The sequence below is a fragment of the Alosa pseudoharengus genome, unplaced genomic scaffold (assembly GCF_046254945.1).
Source record: "Alosa pseudoharengus isolate Yale_2024_CS ecotype anadromous, Long Island Sound unplaced genomic scaffold, YU_APseudo_1.1 YU_APseudo_1.1_scf_13, whole genome shotgun sequence".
Taxonomy (NCBI): Eukaryota; Metazoa; Chordata; class Actinopteri; order Clupeiformes; family Clupeidae; genus Alosa; species Alosa pseudoharengus.
This window is the reverse complement of record NW_027468598.1, coordinates 4,771,245-4,789,861: the sequence shown is the minus strand read 5'-3', so window position 1 is coordinate 4,789,861 and position 18,617 is coordinate 4,771,245. Positions and strand designations below refer to the sequence as shown.

The following is an 18,617-nucleotide window of genomic DNA, read 5'->3' as shown; positions in this document are numbered from 1 at the left end:
ATTTTATCTTTTATTTTAAATAAAGAGATGAAACATTGTATCACCACTATGTCTCCTATACTACTAAAACTAATAATAATACTAATACTAATAATAGTGTTTAGTGTTTATGTAAATCTTGTTACAGATAATAACTCTTCCACTTTAGATAATCATCTAGTTACTAGAAATGACAGTGTGATGTTACTGAGCACTGACCACAGAATGCAAACCTAAGCACTTAGTGTTTTTCCTCTCTGAAACCTCATAAGAGACAGAAGTGTGAACCAACTTCCTGTGTCATTTGAGGAAGTCATCAAACTGAGACTTCAATTGCTTAACTGCAGAGGCTTAACATTTCCATTAAGCATTCAATGGTCGACACACTTCATTACATGCAGAGATAGTGTTGTTTTCAAGTCTTTAAAATCACTAACAATGCTCCAGAGGGCTGCTTCAAACGTTTGCGACAACAAACCCAAAACTCTTAAACCAAAGGTAGGTCAAAACAAGACTTATGTAAGTCTGTCTAAAATCTTCAAAATACAAACAGAACTTCTGAAATAACAATACATTTCACTGTAACTCCATCATAATTCTTTAGGTGATAGTTGGTGTTTAAATATAGTGAAATTTACTTTTGTCCTACGGTTGTAAAAGGTCTTTACCAGGATTGTGAGCTTTGCTGGCTTAAGTAATTATTTTGCTGTTCTGAGAAGTAGTGAAATTTTCAGGGCACAGTCAACCTATTCACCTCATAAAAGAGTTGATAAATGTCATCAGTTAAACTACAGCATAATATATAGCTTTTTCTCAACTCACATTTACATTTCACACAGCGATCCACCAGCTTTGGAAGATTTGACAAACAACAACAGCCAACAGTGAAACCACAGGAAAATGGAACAGCTGTGGTAAGCATATTGCTATGATTTATGACTTGAGTTACAGAAAATTAAATTAGAAGGGAATAAACCTCAATGTGTTTGCTTTGGTTTTTCTTTGTGTCTGTAAGATTCAAATTAAATGACTATGGTATGATTGGTATGTTTGTATAGATACATTTTTGTACATGAGTATGAACTTGGTTTGTGTTAATTGCTGTCTAATTGTTTGTGTGTGTGTGCTCATGATATAGCCTGAAGGAGGAAACGTGTCTCTTGAGAATTGTGAGCAAGGCAAACAGGGTGGCTTGGGGAAGAAGATGAAGGCCATTTCTTTGACGATGCGCTTAAAGATGGGCAGGAAATGCGCCAAGAATTTCGCAGAAGACATGGTGAGTGAACAGCCTGCCAAACAACAAGAAAGCCAAGTCACAGCAAAGGCACATTATAAAATCTAATCTAATCTCAATACAAAAATCTAGAAATAAACAATTGGGGAAGTACACCTGTACACCCGTTGAACAGGTAGAGGAAGAGACAAATACGGTTAAGGTCATTGGATTAGTAGCTAAATGGCAAACAAAAAAAGAGAAGTAACATATTATAGATAGGCCTATTAAAGCATTTGTGAATTTCTTTCCACTAACCCTACTATTCAAAAATCATATAAATATCAGGTCATTTGCCACAGGTGTATAAAATCAAGCAGCATGCAATCTGCATTCATAAACTAGGTGCTTGATTTTTGTGGTAAGGGACCTGATGACACCCATGAATAGCAATGGCCACTTAAAATTCTATCAAATAGAATAGTGTTTTTTCAATGCATTTTTACCTCTGCTCCAGGTTGATCAGCCAGCCAAAGATAAAGAGGAAGAAACAGACAGTCCCACCGATAAGCCCAGTGACTCCTCAGAGAGTTTGTACAGTGGACAGAGTTCTACTAGTAAGTATACACCCCCATCAGCTTTCACATATGCCACTGCAGGTGGTGGTTAACACCAGCTGTTTGATAGGCAGGCAGGTACAAAGCAGGTTTAAAACCCATTTGTAATGCTTTCTGACTCAGTGTACGGTACACAACAATAAAGTTGAACTTAAACAGTGTAATCACATGGCCTGCTTCCTGTGTTACTGGCTCAGGTGGTGTGGTGAGCAGCTCTGATGGCTGTAGCATACGAGGCAGCCTGAGGCTGGAGGAGGAGGTCCCCTACGCAGGCCAGTTCTGCGGACGCGCCCGAGTGCACACAGACTTCGTTCCAAGCCCCTATGACACAGACTCCCTCAGGCTCAAGGTAGACCTGCCTACAACATAGGGCCCTAGTTATCACCTCGTATGAGACTAAGAGACATAATCTCCTTAGACCCTGACAATCAAAGGTCTGTGGGAACTGCCCTTGTTACTGAATGCTCATTATGATTGCTTCATGCTAATCTTTAATTATGAATCTATGATAACATACATTGTTATAGTGTAATTCTTTGCCATTTTGTATTTGTGTCCGTACTTATTTTATCTCACAGGTTGGAGACATTATAAGCGTTATACGTAAACCCCCTATGGGCATATGGACAGGCATGCTGAACAACAAAGTGGGGAATTTTAAGTTCATCTATGTCGACATGCTCCCTGAAAAAGAGAAAGAAGATGATACTCCAAAGATAAGGCCACAGAGACTCTCAAAAAGGCCACGACCCAAAACCCTACTGGAATTACTTGAACGTTTGCAATTAGAGGTAAACACTTGGTCAAAAACTAAAATAAATCCATTAGATTACTGTGATATACCGGTAAATATGTCAATGAGGGGTCACCCCTACGATAATTTCAAACTTAAATTTGAAATGCTATACTTGAGTTTGGATTATTACTTTGTAAATGCTGATACTAAGATGTTAACAACTCTCTCTTGTCATGTGTCAAAGGAGTATGCCTCTTCACTGCTACTGAATGGCTACCAGACAGTGGAAGACTTGAGACATCTACAAGAGAAACATCTTATAGAACTAAACATCACTGATCCTGAACATCAACGAAAGCTGCTTGCTGTCGCTGATGTTCACTATGAAATAGGAGGTGAGAGTCTAATAGACAGTTATCTGATATCATTTAATGGAATGGAAAAAAGGTTTATAGGTAATCTATGCCTACATGTTCAAGTTATTAGTCATTGTGGACACACCACAAACTATAGCAACATTTCTCACGAAGAGCAACCATTTCCTTAGGTCTATTTTTAATGCTGTGAAAGAGTAGGTAAGACCTGGATAAACATCTGGTCCTCTGCCTGGATGTCCATTTACTCAGCACTTTATGTCAGTCATGCAGGGTTTTTCACTCTGAAATTCATGTCAGCGGAATTGGTCCGTTCATCTCATGTGGGAACAGGTGCCATTTTTGTGGGCCAACTCTGTGGGTTGTTGTAGTAAATATGATGTTACACAGCCCAAGCCAGAGAGTCATTTAATTAAGATAAAAGCCATCAGGGCTATATTGTGACTAACCTAATTTATCAGTCCAGAATGGAATTAACAGACAGGTGTCCATTTTGGAATCCCAGTGTGTATTCATAATATATCATATTTATTTACCGCCATCAGGTGATGACCATGGCAATGATAAAGAGGACAAAGACACAAACGACTGCCCACGGGACTCTGGTTGTTTTATTCCATCAGAGTGTTCAGAAAGTAGGGACGATGTGGAAAGTCAATCAACAACACCTGACGCTCCAGAACACTGATGATAACCAGCTCACCAGCGACGTGTTGCTATTCAATGCTATGTCATGTATATTTGTTTTAATTCATTTGGCAAAGATTTAATTCTCCAATGTTATCATCTTTATTTGTTAACAAAAAGGGGTAGGCCTATTAGATGTAATGTGCTTGTTATTTTTCCCACATCGCCTTGATTTATAGTCAACATGGTCTGTTAAAAATATTTGGCAGATTTGACTGAAAAGATGTGTGTGTGTGTGTGTGTGTGTGTGTGTGTGTGTGTGTGTGTGTGTGTGTGTGTGTGTGTCTGTGTGTGTCTGTGTGTGTGTGTGTGTGTGTGATAGAGGCTTCCTTTTTTATTAACTTTTTTAGCAAAATATATTTAATCAATGTAAATAGCCTATCTGAACATAATAATACAATGATAATAAATTATTTACCTTGGATACTTGCCATGTGTCCACTTGAAATTATTTTTCTTTTAGTGACACAGCTAATCTCCTATAAATCTATAGCCAGCACATTTGCAGTGACCCATTCACTGTCAGGCCATTATCACACCATGTCTAGCTTGCGTATTCTGACTGTTATACATTGAGCTTGCACTTGAAATGCATAGGCCACTCTGCCTATAGGATACCCTGTTTTAGAGTTAGTAAGAAGAACATAGCCAACTTTTAGGGATAGGCTCTACTTATCTAGGACGCCAAGGTTATTGTTTTGCATGTTGATTTTGTGATCGTTGGAGAGATGCAAATAGCCTAGGTCGACTTAACGTTAGATGTAGCCTACTAAGATTATGTTGACATCAAACCGAGGAACAAACACAAGTTTACACGACTGAATTTAAAATCCACAATTTCATTGTCAGTTTTGAACAGATATTTTTGATTGGGCTACACAATAACTTTTCACATAACAGGGCTTCAGTTGTAGTCTCCCATTGTGTTCCACTTTTAGAAGGATAGTCAAAGATCCTAGCTTAGAAATCTAGACGCACCCTAGCGGCAGCAAATGTAACTCTCCGTTGGCTTGCGAGCTGGAAAAATTAAACTTCGATCAGGCCAATCACATTGTGTATAGAGTCGGCAGGCGGGCTTAACATAATGATGGCAGAGTTGGACTGAGCACTGCGAATGGTGAGTCCCCAGACCCTACATCTTGATGTGGGTCTGGCTCAGGCTACAAAGATCCTTGATTAGTTAGTTAACAGAGATGGGAAGTAATGAGTAGAAATATTTTGTTACTGTACTCAAGTAGATTTTTCAGATATTTTCACTTTACTTTACTATTTATTTTTGAGGCGACTTTTTACTTTTACTTCTTACATTTTAACACGAATATCGGTACTTTCTACCAAAGATTCTAGAGTGGAGCAAGATAGATCAGTTACGTCATAGGTATGAAGTACGCTCTGAGCCCGACAGGGCACCATTTTGGTAAGCTCAGCGCAACATTTCATATATAGTTCCAATTCTATGAGCCCATCTGAAAAGCTCTTTTTAACGTTGCCAGCTGTTTGTTTTTTTTTACTCGGTAATGAACTGCAAGAACTGACAGTGTGAAAGGCCCGATTCCAAGTTTACACTGAATAAGGAGAGGTAAATAGGCCTATTATTTAGACAGAGAGGCCCTAATATCAATTTTATTTACTTATAGGCTGCATAACATGCCTTTATTTTTGCGTAGCCAAATTTAGTTATTTACTTTTTATTAAATTTGTAGGCTGAGTCGCGGCAACAATTGTGCAAATGTGTAGGACTGCTTCATCCTCTCGCAAACTCAAAAGAGGGCAGCAAGCGACTGAGCTTGAAAGCGACGTGTTGGAGACCTGTGGTGTGGACAACGACTTTTCATTGGCAACAGTATTAAACCAACCAACAATATAAAAATATTAAGAAGAGCTCTTATTTCATTGAGTTAAATCGAAACAATGTCTTCGTGTTCGTGGACTGATAGCCCTACATGGTAGGCAGTTATTAGCAGCTTGGGGACCGGCGGGCTTTATTTTTCCAAATCGAACAGCTATCCGAGGCCCATCTATAAAAAATAGAATCCCGGCCATAATTTGAGGATTTATGGTATGCAAGTCGGTTGTTTGCTGCTGCTCTATCCCCCTTTGAAACAGCTTTGCCCATACACCATTTTAAATCATTATTATTGTCAGCGAATTTTGGAAAGTAGGCTAACTTTCCAACGTTACTCGTTACCGTTAACCTACTTTACTTTTGAGTAGCCTACCGGTATGTCTCTAACCAGGGTGCAACATTCAAAGAGGCTTTCTGTATGTCTTGAACCTGACATACAATCCAAATAGTCTACAAGAAACCTCAGAAATGCATACTTTTATTGTCAGTATGCATTTTGGGTAACCAAAAGTCCTATGGGGAGTTTCCATAGGGCATTACAAAACGCATGAGCATACCTTAACAAATAATGGTCTAAAGTAGGCCTACTCATTTTTCATTCTATATTGATCTGCTTTTGCACACAGCTTTGGAAGACCTGATACTAGGGCTCAGTTGTGTTTCTAAAATCATATCAAGTGACCTAGAGGGCTGAAATGTGGTCAGTTCAGAGATGCTTGTTATCCGGCAGAAAGAAAAAAACATTATTCTAGGCTCTGTAACTCTGTGCCAGTGCTTCCTAAGAAACTACAGGATCTTAGCTTTCTGAAGATGTCCAGCATTTGATGGTAGGCCAAAAGAACACACTGCCCTCTGAAGTAGGCGGTGCAATTTTGGGGGGTGGGGGTGGGGGGGGCTAGAAATGGCCCAACAGGTCTAGCCACTCTTGCACTCTAGTAACATTTGTGTGGCCCAGGTACCGTTGCATAAAAAATGGTTGTCATTCACAAGACTACTTTTACTGTAAATTTCCAAGCCTATACTTTGTTACTTTTACTTGAGTAGGCCTAAAGAAGTTAAATCAGAGTATTTTTTAACACAAGAATTTGTACTTCTACTTGAGTACCGGAAGTGAGTACTTTTGCCATCTCTGCTTAGTAATCTCATCCTCAGAAAATGTCTAATAAGGGCCGTAGACGGGCTCTGCTATCCTTCTAAAAGTGGAACACGCTATCTGCGACTGTGATGCTTTCACTAAGCGACCCGCAGACTAAAGGCTCATTCCATTTCATGCAGCGCTGCGCAAATCTGGCTGAAGGTGACGCATGCTGGATTTAACACAATGCATGTTTGTGCAAAAGTCTGTCATGTATCACGTTCACTTTCAGCTAGATTTGCGCAGCGCTGTATGAAGTCGAATAAGCCTATTATGTTGGGGGGGGGGGGGGGGGGGGGGGAGAACGTCACGAGCCTTCAGACAGAGCGACTAGCATTCTGGGAAATCAAGTTCTTTATTGGAAAATATAAACGCTGTGCTTGAAGTGCTGTACTACATTACCCAAAACCTCTATATAGTAGTTACGCTGACGTGTAGAACTCTTCACTGTTTACAGTCATCACTGAAGTTGCCGGGTAGGAAGAAAACACGTTGATTGAAAAGGATTCATTTTCATCAGTTTACTCCCTTCACGTATTATTGTAGAAATGGCTGGGGAGATGTCTGCAATTGGTAAGTCACAGTGCATAATAGAAAGCGATCGTAGCGAGTTGTAGTTGTATTGCTACCTAATGGTAACATCACACACACATACCATAGCGAAGCGAACCGAACCCCGGTGTCATAGCGGAGGCTATGTAGCTATGTAGGCTAATTGAATAAATCAGGTTATAGGCCTATGTATAACGTTACTCAAGGTAAATTACAAACGGACTGATATCCAGCTATTTGCTTAATTGTATGTCTTAGGCTACTAGTGATACGATAGACCTAATGACAAGTTAGCTGTCAGATGTTCTGCTGTCCGTCTGTCACTCCCTGTCTCTTGTTAGCCATATTAGTCATCCCACATGGCCTAACGTTAAACCTAACGTTAATATAACTCTTTCATGATTTTTAGGGTCCTTCATCTTGGCTCTTCTCCTGGCCGGCTATCTGGGACAACAATTTCTTCCTCCTCCCAAGCCGAAAGTGGTAGGGTTAGACCTCGGAACTACATTTTGCTCTGTAGGGGTGTTCCACGCAGGTAGCGGTGAGGTGGAGGTGCTTGGAGACGAGGAGGGTCGGAAGAGCCTCCCCAGTGTAGTTTCATTCACTACTACAGGTGTCTATGTCGGACATCATGTTCAGGACTTGGTCGACAGCAACCCTCAAAATACCATATATGATGCTAAGAGATTCATTGGAAAGGTTTTTGAGCCTGATTCTTTGATCGCAGAGAGTGCTAGATACCCATTTCAGGTAAGGATTTGGGTTGACAATTCCAGGTATGACAAAAAAGTCACAGTGTAATACACTTCCACTAAATCACTGAATCACTGTCCTAATTGATCCTTTAGGTGATGAATAACAATGGAAGTGCGGAGTTTCTCATCACCACCAATCAGACATTCACAGTTAGTCCAGAGTACATTGGATCCCGGCTGCTGTTAAAGATGAAGAAAATGGCTGAGGAGCATCTGGGCGTCCCTATTCACAAAGCTGTCATTTCTGTGCCTGCAGAGTTTGATGAGATGCAGAGAAATTACACAATAAGGGCAGCCAACATGGCAGGTTGGTCCACTCTATGCCATTAAAGCCCTACTGTGGAAAGTGTGGAGCCTATGCCTCTGTCTAGTTTCTCTGCCCAAAGATTCATATAGGGCTTCACAAATATACAAAGCCCATCTCCTCAACTGATAACTACTCAGTACTCACCCTACCACCAATCTCTCGGCTTTCTGTGTTAGTTTGTAACCTCTAGGAGGACTGTCAAAGTACTGCTCAGATACTTTAAAACATTACACTAGCAGTGCCAGGAAACATTCAGGCTATAACCAACTTCAGACAGATGATTAATCAGTCTTTGATTTATTCTATAAATTAAATCGCATCACATCATAGGTGTCTGTCCCCTCGACAGTTTTCAGTAGCGTGTGATAACCTGTATTTTTTTTTGGTTCTAGGGCTTGACATCCTTCGGGTTATTAATGAGCCCACTGCAGCTGCAATGGCTTATGGGTTGCACAAGGTGGATGTGTTTAACGTGCTGGTGGTGGACCTAGGTGGAGGCACGCTGGACGTGTCTCTGCTTAACAAACAGGGGGGCATGTTCCTTACCAGGGCCATGGCAGGTGAGTCCCTTAGAGAAGCACTGAACAGAAATGTAAACGATAATACTGAAATTGCTAATTGTCTTTTTACTGGTAGCATGTAAATGGTGGTCACTTAGACTGTTTCTGGTTGTTTGTTATTTTTGCCCTCACTTCAATTTGAACTGGGAATTTTGTAAATTACCATTTTCAATTCAACAAGCTTGCTTAATTTCAGCATCTTTTAGTTGGTTCCCCCATTGAAAACTAGTTCTCTTCCCCTCGTTAAGTCAAAGCCTAATATGTAGAAAAGCAGGACATTTGACATCATGTCATCTCATTTATTTTAGGTAATAATAAACTTGGAGGGCAGGACTTCAGCCAGAGACTTTTCCAGCATGCCTCAGAGAGAGTGAGGCAGCAATATGGTGTTGCCCCCACCCTGAAGGAGGACATCCACCGCTTGAGGCAGGCTGTGGAGGAAGCCAAGCTGAAACTCACTGTAGAGTCCAGTATGCTGCTTCGTGTCCCCCTGCGGCTGCAAACCCAGGCCCCCCACGGGTCTCAGGACAAGCCTGTTGTCTTCCAGGAGCCCATCAGCCGTGAGCTGTTTGAAGAATTGAACATTGACCTCTTCCAGAAAATCCTTACACCCATCAAAACGGTGTTAGAGGAGGGCCACCTGAGCAAGGAAGAGGTAGACGAGATTGTGCTAGTCGGGGGCTCAACCAGGATACCTCGCATCCGCCAGCTCATCGCACAGTTCTTTGGAAAGGAGCCCAATACCTCAGTGGACCCAGACCTGGCAGTGGTGACTGGAGTGGCCATTCAGGCGGGCATCATGGGTGGGTCATGGCCTCTGCAGGTCAGTGCCATGGAGATACCAAATCACCACCTCCGCAAGAAGAACTTCAGCTGATCTTAGGTTGACTGCAGTTTACATAAAGTGGGATTTCTGAGTGTAATGGCTCAATTCAAACAGCTGCATTCTGCCATGTTTGGAGTTAATTTGACGTTTAATACTGAGTAACAGTTTCTTTATCCTTTTGCCTGCCTTTTAGAGCAAACTTAAACAATTAATTCTATATCAGATGAATTTTATCTCATTTGTCAGCTTTGTACTGAGACATTTCCAAGAATTTTTGGAAGTGTTCAGACATAAATATCATATTCAAGGCAGAATGTGCTAGTCACAGCCCATACTTACAGATAGAGCAGACTCCTCTTTCACTTGCATCCTCATTTTTGATCAGTGTATTTTTGTAAATACATGGGTGTAAGGGCAAGTTCATGTCTGATGGAATCCAGGTGGGGAAATGACTTAGCATGTCTACCTTGTCACTGATCTGCTTTACCAGGGCAGGTAGGATTCACTATGTTTTTGGTGCAGAAGCTACTGAAATAGCCTCTCTCAAACTGTAACAACTTCAACTGCTGTAGTTGAATGTCAGAAACCGTCCTTGAAGGCTGTAAGGTTGTTTGTTACCTAGCAAATATTTTACAGCTGTCATTCCAATGCAGCTTTCAAACCGGGTTACCCCAGTGCTTACCGATTGTGGGATCAGCGGGAAGGCTAGTCGTGAATAGGGTCCAAAAAATGTTGTCAGCTATTTATTTATTTTTTATTTATTTAAAAAATAGTTTACTGATGGACAGTTCCTGCTAAGCATTGTGTTTGATGTGCCTTTTATGATGACCTCTATTGTGTGCTGCTTGCCTGCATTGTGAGTGGCTTCTAGTTTGTGCAGATCCTTGGGGAATGTCTGCACAGTCCAGTGAGTGAATGAGGATGTGTGAAAAAACAAATGTGTGCAGTGATCCACCGCACCAAGTGGGTTATCCCAAAAGGACTGAAATAATTATACTATCAGTGTTCATGATCGTGATTGCCCAGGAGATCATGAGGACCAAAGAGAGGGGGCAGTATATGGAATTATGTGTGTAAGAGATGCCAGTGCCATATCAACATTATTTAATATCAACTGTAATATGTAGTAATGTAAGATGTAGAGTAAATGTATTTTTCCACTGGTTCCATAACGTAACTGGACCGTCATCATTTGCCTACATAAAAATGCCCATCATTGCCTGTAATGTATTCCCATGTGTGTGTTTACAGTATGTTCATGTCTGTCACATTAGAGTGGGACCACCTTTATGTGAACCCATGCAATGGATTCAGTGATATGGCACAGGCAACAGAAGTGGCTGTTGTTTGGTTGAGTAAATAAAATGGACATTTTTATGACAAAAGGAAGAGATATCTATTTTTGTATTATCTGCAGAAAATGCATCTGTTGTTCAGCTAAAAATCTGTTTAAAATGTTTAAAAATTTTCATTAAAGATGAATTTCCAAAGCTATTGTTGTGATGTGATGTAAATAGTCAAACCCACACAACATGGTTATACCACATTTACATTTTGAGACGTATGAAGTAAACTTGCTAGACTTGCAAATAAGCTACCACCTACATACATAGAGGTTCCTAGAGTTCCACGTATCTCAGCTATCACACCCACCATTGAGCTTTCCCATACCCTTTCACAACCCACAATTTAACTCCACATCTTGGGCCTGATAATTAATATGAAATAACCCTTTGAATGAAATAGACTAGTTAGGCTGTGTCAATCACAAACTGTATCACTGCAGACATCTGCAAGAGTACAATTAAGAGTTATTTGCACTAATATACAGTACAACAAAATCAAATTTCATGAGCTTTTTGCAATTAAGTTCCAATAGCTCTATGACAGTGTAGTATTACATTCTGAGGCTTGGATCTAGTTATATCATTCACAATTCTAGACTCATATGGAAACAACACTTCAAAAGTGGGTGTGTAAACTAAACTAAGTTTTACCAGCATGTACCACCCACTTACGGTTAAGAGGACACAGCATGCCTTACTTCCCTTCCTGTAAATGAAGACTGACTGGATTAACATGTACGTGTAAATGGTGTGGAATGTAAGTCAGCTCCCTTACAACATACAACATGATCCATTTAACTAGATGTACCGCATAGCGTTACAAAATATGACCGCCATTCAGTCCTGCACATTCTCCGCAAAAATAAATCATAGGCTACTTGTCAATTTGTCTCCATCTACTCTTGCAACCTTTGTATCATACACAAGCATGTGTGTGTGTGCATGTGTGTATCACGCACAAAATTTTTTATGCAGTTCAGAAGATCTCAACTGAAGATAAGGACAATTAAAGCGATATTTTGTTGCATTTTAATTGTTTACTGGGGGGATGCAAATCACAAATGAGTAGTTATGAGCTAGGTTGATGCAGGCCCTTGAGACCAACATACCATAAACATTTTAAGCTATTTTTTCCGTAAAAGTCTAGAAAAAATATAATGATAAAATATTGCTGCATAAAATATACGATAAAATAAATCACAACACAACACTTAGACCAGTTAGACCACTGAGTCTTGAAGTGGGCTAGTTGAATAGCCTATACTTTGTCAAATTGTTAGAGGAAATATTGTGATTAACACATCACATTATAACTGTTATTGACACACAATAGGCAAATTTTGTTCTCAGAACATAAACTTTGGAGCAGCTTGGAATTTTAGAGGAAAGCTGCAGGCTTTTTTGAAAGCTAAACGTTGGCAGGTATAGCGACATTCACGCCACGCACCCGGTACGAAACAGGCCTAACCATAGCGAGCAATAGGCTTGTCGTTTGCCACTAGTCAATGTGATCATCTCTGCCTTAGTGTTCAACCTTTGACCTCGGAGCTGTAGCCTGCCTTGTGCTAGCGGTTGTGCTACAGTGGCAGAATATATTTACTGTGTGTATGTGTGCAGGGACGACTGGGGGATAAAAGCACTACTGATAGGGGCCCAAGGGGAGAGAGGGCCCTTGAAAAGTCTGGAATATATTTTATTTTACCCAGGTTGAGGAACATGGGAGCCCATCAGGACTGCCTATGCAGGGGCCCAGGATCTTGTGCTACGCCCCTGTGTGTGTGTGTGTGTGTGTGTGTGTGTGTGTGCGTGCGTGCGTGTGTGAAGACATACCCTAACAGGTAAGTGTTTTTTTTCACCCAATAAACTTTGTGTGGCCATTAACTCTGTCACAAATCTCTTTGCAAGTGCTCTTGACCATGGGGCCAAAGCAAAACAGTTTTCAATTTTAAATAATCGTCATGCTTTTATTTTTCTTTAATATTTGTAAATACATTTTTGAAAAAAGGACTAAATGAGACCTTTCTACGTTTTTATTTTAACACTTTAAAGGGAAAAATGTGTTTCTACTGAAAAAAACAAACAGATATTGTCAAACAGCTCCCTGACTCCCCACGTCCTTCTCTCATTTCTCGGTCACTCCTCTTCCATCTTTCTCTTTCGATCTAAAGATTAATTCTCTCCTGCTCTCTCTACCATCTCCCTCAACATTCTCTCAAATTCTGAAGTTGTTCACTTTTTCTTTGTCTCGCAGTGAACTGGCACAGCGAGAGGATTCAGGCCTAGTTGACTTGTTTACATGTTCAGTCTAGGGAACAGGTTAATCAGGTTTCAACTGGGTATTTTCTGCAACCTGTTGGTGCGTAAATGGTTACCCTTCAGTGACCAAGACATAGCTAGCCCTGTTTATCAGATTGTGATGCCTAGTGTGACGTCCACAAAAATGTTACCTTTGTTTTGTGAATTGTAATTTACTTTAAATATATTTTTCTGTGAATACAAGGTAATGTTTTATTTTGGTGTAACAATGGTTGCTGAAAAATACCAGGGGCGGAGCCAGACATTGTAAACATTCGGGGCTTAGCCCATTTAATTTTTTTTTTAATAACCCCTTAAATAATGACTTTTAGTGAATTTTGTGTAAACTAATGGACACATTGAGACTTAAAAAATGTGAAACTAACATTCAACAGATTCAAGGTATCTGACTGGCACACTGTGTAAAATTATAGTTTTGGGTCTTTCAAGAGGCAATATCTGTTCATATCTGTTTAGAATGTACTTAGTTAATTAAGCGTTTCTTATGGTTTGTATATTATAGTATTTGTTTATTTTCATTAGGCTATTGTTTGATATGACATTATTGTTTATTATTGCTATTCTCCTTCTTCCTCTTCCCTGATCTCATCTGTGTGAAAAATATATAGAATATCTTATACTATAATATACATAATATTATGATATAATTACAGTATGGCCAGTCATCATGATACAAGGGTATTTTAGAAGGAATGCATTATCATCTTGACATAGGCGTTTCTAAATTATATTAATTTTGTAATTTAGCAAGATTATTCATAGGTTTCATCAGGTCCCTTTACACAGGTGCATAAAATCAAGCACCTAGATTATGAATGCAGACTGCATGGTGCTTGATTAACACACTTATGGAAAGGGCCCTTTCTTCTCAATATATCATTGTAATGTTTTTTTTTTTAGTTAATAATTAGTTAGGCAGCCAAAACAACATAACATGACTTTTATTTATGTGGACTCTTGGATTATAAGATCTGTGGTGGTGGATAGGATATCAACAAGGTTTTAAGGTAGGCTAACAGTTAACATTCTTTTGTGCAACATATGACACTGAAAAGTTGACATGGGCAGATAACTGTTAATGGGTTTTTCTGACATTTCAAAACAGTGTAGCCTAATTTATTACAAGACGAGGATCACTTTCTTTTGGGAGCTGGAATTTCTTATTCTGCAGTAGGCTTAGCTAGCCTATGAGAGTACTGAATTTGCCTTTTCCGCCGACGAACGAGGACATTTAACGTTAACGTTAAGCATTTAGGGAGCTAGCCAAGTAGCCTAACGTTAGCCTGCCTAACTGACTGAAAGCTCTTAACGTGAAATCACCAACCTGAAACAACACCATCCGTCAGTTCACTGGGCGATGCTGTTGCTTGAACGGAGCTGGGTGGTCTTTTGAAAAACTTTCTAATATCCATAACGTTTCAACAACATGTAGGCTACACAAAGTGTTTTATCACAGACTGTAAAAGTGACAGACTTCTGACAGAGGCTTTTTGGAACACCGAAGCCATGACGTAGTTGTCAAGGCAGCATTTTCACTGGATCTAAACCAGGGGTCTCAAACACCCGGCCCGCGGGCCAAATCCGGCCCGCGTCCTGCCCAATTCCGGCCCGCGACGTATGACAAAATAATTATGTAATCCGGCCCTTGAGGCTATTAATTGCGACAAACAACGATACTGATTAAAATAGACGATAGATCCAGGTACGGTGACAAATCTCATTTGCAGGCCTACTCTGCTCCACTATGTGCAAGACATCCAGAGCTTGATTCAAACACAAAATCGCTGCGCAAAGTTTTCAGGAAATACTACACGCGAGAAACACAAAGACGTGCATATGTAATGACGCGGAAGCGATGCAGGCCATATGGTGTTGCAGAAATTGAAGCAGAAATTAAGCAGAAATAGGCCTACACCAAATGTTGAAAAACATTCACGTGTGATGAAGTCTTAGGTAAGCTATGTTATTCACCTATTCTAATTCTGAAGGAGAATATCCTTTTGGAGATTATGATCGATCGTCTATGACAGTGATAGTCACGGTGCGTCTGTGAATGGAGGTGCGTGTATACAACGGTGTCCACTAAGCATACCATGCTTGTTTCGACCCTATGCCCAACATAGCTTGGAGGTTGCAGTGGTAATCGTGATGAGTGTCCGTAATGGATGTGGTACAGACAGCAGGGCTAGTAGAAATAGGGCTCTAAAGAACTACAAAGTCACCCGCAATATGATGCGAACTTCTGGGTACTGCAGATTACCCGCGATAGGAACTGTTTGACCAGAATACTTTATTGTAGGCCTATATTGTAGTAATCTATTACTAAACCACAACATCTTAGGTGTTGGTATACATCTTAGGTGTTTTCCTGTTAATTTGTTATGTGGGTAATATGAAAAAAGGAAAGTAAACCTGTCCAGTATTTACTGAAAGGTGCATAATTTGAGGTGCTTGCCATCCAGTGACAAATTAAATGGGTAAATTTACCCCCTTCATAAACTTTTGTTTTTCTCAAAGATTTTTACATTTACAGTAGGACTTTATCTGTGACCACTTTCAAGCCATGGCCTTTTGAAATTTTGATATAAAAATCCAATGGTGTTGCTTTCTTAACCCTGATGCCTAGTTTGCCAGGTTTAAAAAAGAGAGGAAATATTTTTATTTGGTGTGAAACACACACACACATACCTGTTTTTATGTTTTTCATTTATTTTATAATTTGTATTAATATTTATTTTATCATTATTTTATTTATAAGCTAAGGTTGCTAGCACAGGTGTCTAAAACTAGATAAAAACACTTGCACTTTCTGTTTGCAGTTTTGTGTGGTATTTGAAAAAAAGAACATTGCATTTTCAGAAATAGCCGGCCCTCCAATCAGATGACGTTGGCAGAATTGGCCCCCAGCTCATTTGAGTTTGAGACCCCTGATCTAAACAAATCAATCTAACCATTGAAATCACCATAGCGGATAGCCCAGAGACCTGGCATCGATCGTGTAGCAAGTCAAATTATTTTTCAATATTGGGCTTTGAAAATAAGGGATATATTTCCTCAGTAATAGAGCATTTTGTGACATTTATAGAGAAACCGAGGGGAAGTTATATTGGAAATAAGAGTTGCCGGGAATTTAAAACACTAAAAAAAGATTCGGGGCTTAAGCCCCCTAAGCCACCCCCTAGCTCCGCCACTGCCCTTGAGCAATAGCCTAGAAATCTAGACGCACCCTAGCGGCGGCAAATTAATTTGCTCAGCCTGTACATCTCAATGATATAGGATGGCCCCGCCAGGCTACTTGAGCAAGGCACCTAACCCCTCACTGCTCCCCGAGCGCCGCCGTTGAAGCAGGCAGCTCACTGCGCCGGGATTAGTGTGTGCTTCACCTCACTGTGTGTTCACTGTGTGCTGTTTGTGTTTCTCTAATTCACCGAATCAACATTTTAACATGACAAAATTGTCCCCACCAATATTTTAGCGAACTCATTGCTGCTGATCATTCCGACAGCCAGCACAACAGTAGGCCTACAAGAAACGTCATTTGATTGAATGAAAAACCGAGGGGGAGGGGGAAAGGTTATCTGACACGCACGCTTGCACGGAGTGTCAAAGCACAGGCTACTTTGCATTGGCAGCCAAGCGAGCGGGTGTGTCAACGACAACGGTAAGTTACTGTTAACGCATACCCCATAAAAGGCCAGAGTAAAACATTTTGATATTAGCTTCATAATGTAGCCTACATGTTTGCCCCTTTTTGTGGTTTGTAGATTTGTAGCTTGAATTTCCCCATGGGGATCAATAAAGTATCTATCTATCTATCTAGATCAGCTATGCCACCCAAAAGGAGACATAATACGCTTTTTCATTATGCAGAGTCTAAGTAGGCAAATTAACTAGCCATACAAACTGGCAACTGATTTACTGTGTAAAATAGCATTAACTGTTAGGATATTACCCAGGATATTGTCACAGCTAAACCTAGCTTCTGTAATCTTTTAACCAAAGTTAGGAGTCATGTTGAATAAGGGTGTGCCGCACGGATAGTCGCATCACAGAATATAACTCACCATCACTTACTGTTTATGGGGCTACCAATCTTGCAGTCGCAATAAACAATGGATCCAAGACATTTTCCTGTTCCTATTCTGTTTATGTAGGCTAATGTATTTGTGAATGTAGCCTGCACAATACAAAGAAATTAAAGATAAACTATGGTGCATTTCCATACTCATAGAAGTGAACATTGCTAGACACCAACTGATCTCATCCCAGAAATATTTTCTTTGACTTGTTAGTTTTTTGAACATTTATGTGTGTGGAGGGTCAATCAAATTCTATGATTGCCACTGATGTGAATGATCTCACAAATCACACAAACCAAATCAAATGTTAAAAAATCCCAAAAGTATCGAAATCGAGATTCTTCACTTACTATTGGTAGCCTATTGAAACAATAATCTTGGTATCGTGACAACAGGAGTTGGGGATGTGTCCCCACCAAAGCTGAGACCAAACCTACGCCCTTGTGTGGGAGGGGGTGTTGTTCCAGTTGTGGTCTATTCTGATCATAATCTTTACATTCCTTGCAGAGTCCCAGTCAACGCTTGATGCGGTGGGTATTGTTCCTACAGCCCTACAACCTGGAGATTAGGCATATTCGGGGGGTGGACAATGTGTTGGCGGACACATTGTCTCGTGCCCCGTGTGAGTGATACAGCTGTAACTTGTCTGTCCTCTGTTATGGTCTTTCCTATACATTGTAGTGCATTTCCTAGTGGCAGAGTACTGCTGTAGGGTGAGGGGTTATGTGGTTATACAGAGGTCCTCTGTCTTTATGGGGGGAGGTGTTATGATACTGTTGGTCTCTGTTTCTCTGTCTTTGTTTCTCTGTGTTGCAGGGCGGAGCCAGTGCACAGGTGCTGCTAGTCAGCTGATCAGGGCATCCAGCTATATAAGAGACCTGGCTGGGTTCGGGGTTCCCTCTCTCCAGGAGAACACGCGTTGCCTTTATTGTTAGACTGCATTTTACTTTATTTTGTCACCATTTCATGGATACTGACTGTAGTTTACGTTTGGCCTACATTATTACTTTAATAAACATTTGGTAACGCTTATCTACGTGTGGTCTCATATATGTTAAATCACCACAAACGAGTCTGGTGGTCTTAACAGTGTGTACATGTGTGTTTGTGTGTCTGTATGTGGATGCGTGTGCCTGTGGATGTGAGTGTGTGTGCATGTGTGTATGTGTGCATGTGTATGTGCGTGTGTGTGTTGTTGATGTATGTGTGTTTGCGAGAAAGAGTGCGTGAGACAATATCCTCTTCCAGCAACCCTTCGCTCAACACTACCATCTACAGGCCCCCCCCCC

The 18,617-nt window shown here is 40.4% G+C and overlaps 2 protein-coding genes across 2 annotated transcripts; both read left to right on the top strand.

Moving 5' to 3' along the window:
* The first annotated feature begins 275 nt into the window (after positions 1 to 275).
* Positions 276 to 4,035, top strand: samsn1a (SAM domain, SH3 domain and nuclear localisation signals 1a). Its single transcript, XM_076281876.1, has 8 exons — positions 276 to 477; positions 819 to 893; positions 1,118 to 1,255; positions 1,710 to 1,809; positions 2,007 to 2,158; positions 2,388 to 2,600; positions 2,790 to 2,940; positions 3,465 to 4,035. The coding sequence occupies exons 1-8, from the start codon at positions 418 to 420 to the stop codon at positions 3,605 to 3,607; spliced, it is 1,032 nt and encodes a 343-aa protein (XP_076137991.1). The 5' UTR covers positions 276 to 417; the 3' UTR covers positions 3,608 to 4,035.
* Positions 4,036 to 7,030: 2,995 nt separating this feature from the next.
* hspa13 (heat shock protein 70 family, member 13) lies at positions 7,031 to 11,077 on the top strand. Its single transcript, XM_076281874.1, has 5 exons — positions 7,031 to 7,160; positions 7,549 to 7,889; positions 7,988 to 8,201; positions 8,594 to 8,761; positions 9,070 to 11,077. Exons 1-5 carry the CDS (start codon positions 7,136 to 7,138, stop codon positions 9,636 to 9,638), a joined length of 1,317 nt encoding a protein of 438 aa, XP_076137989.1. The 5' UTR covers positions 7,031 to 7,135; the 3' UTR covers positions 9,639 to 11,077.
* Positions 11,078 to 18,617: the final 7,540 nt, after the last annotated feature.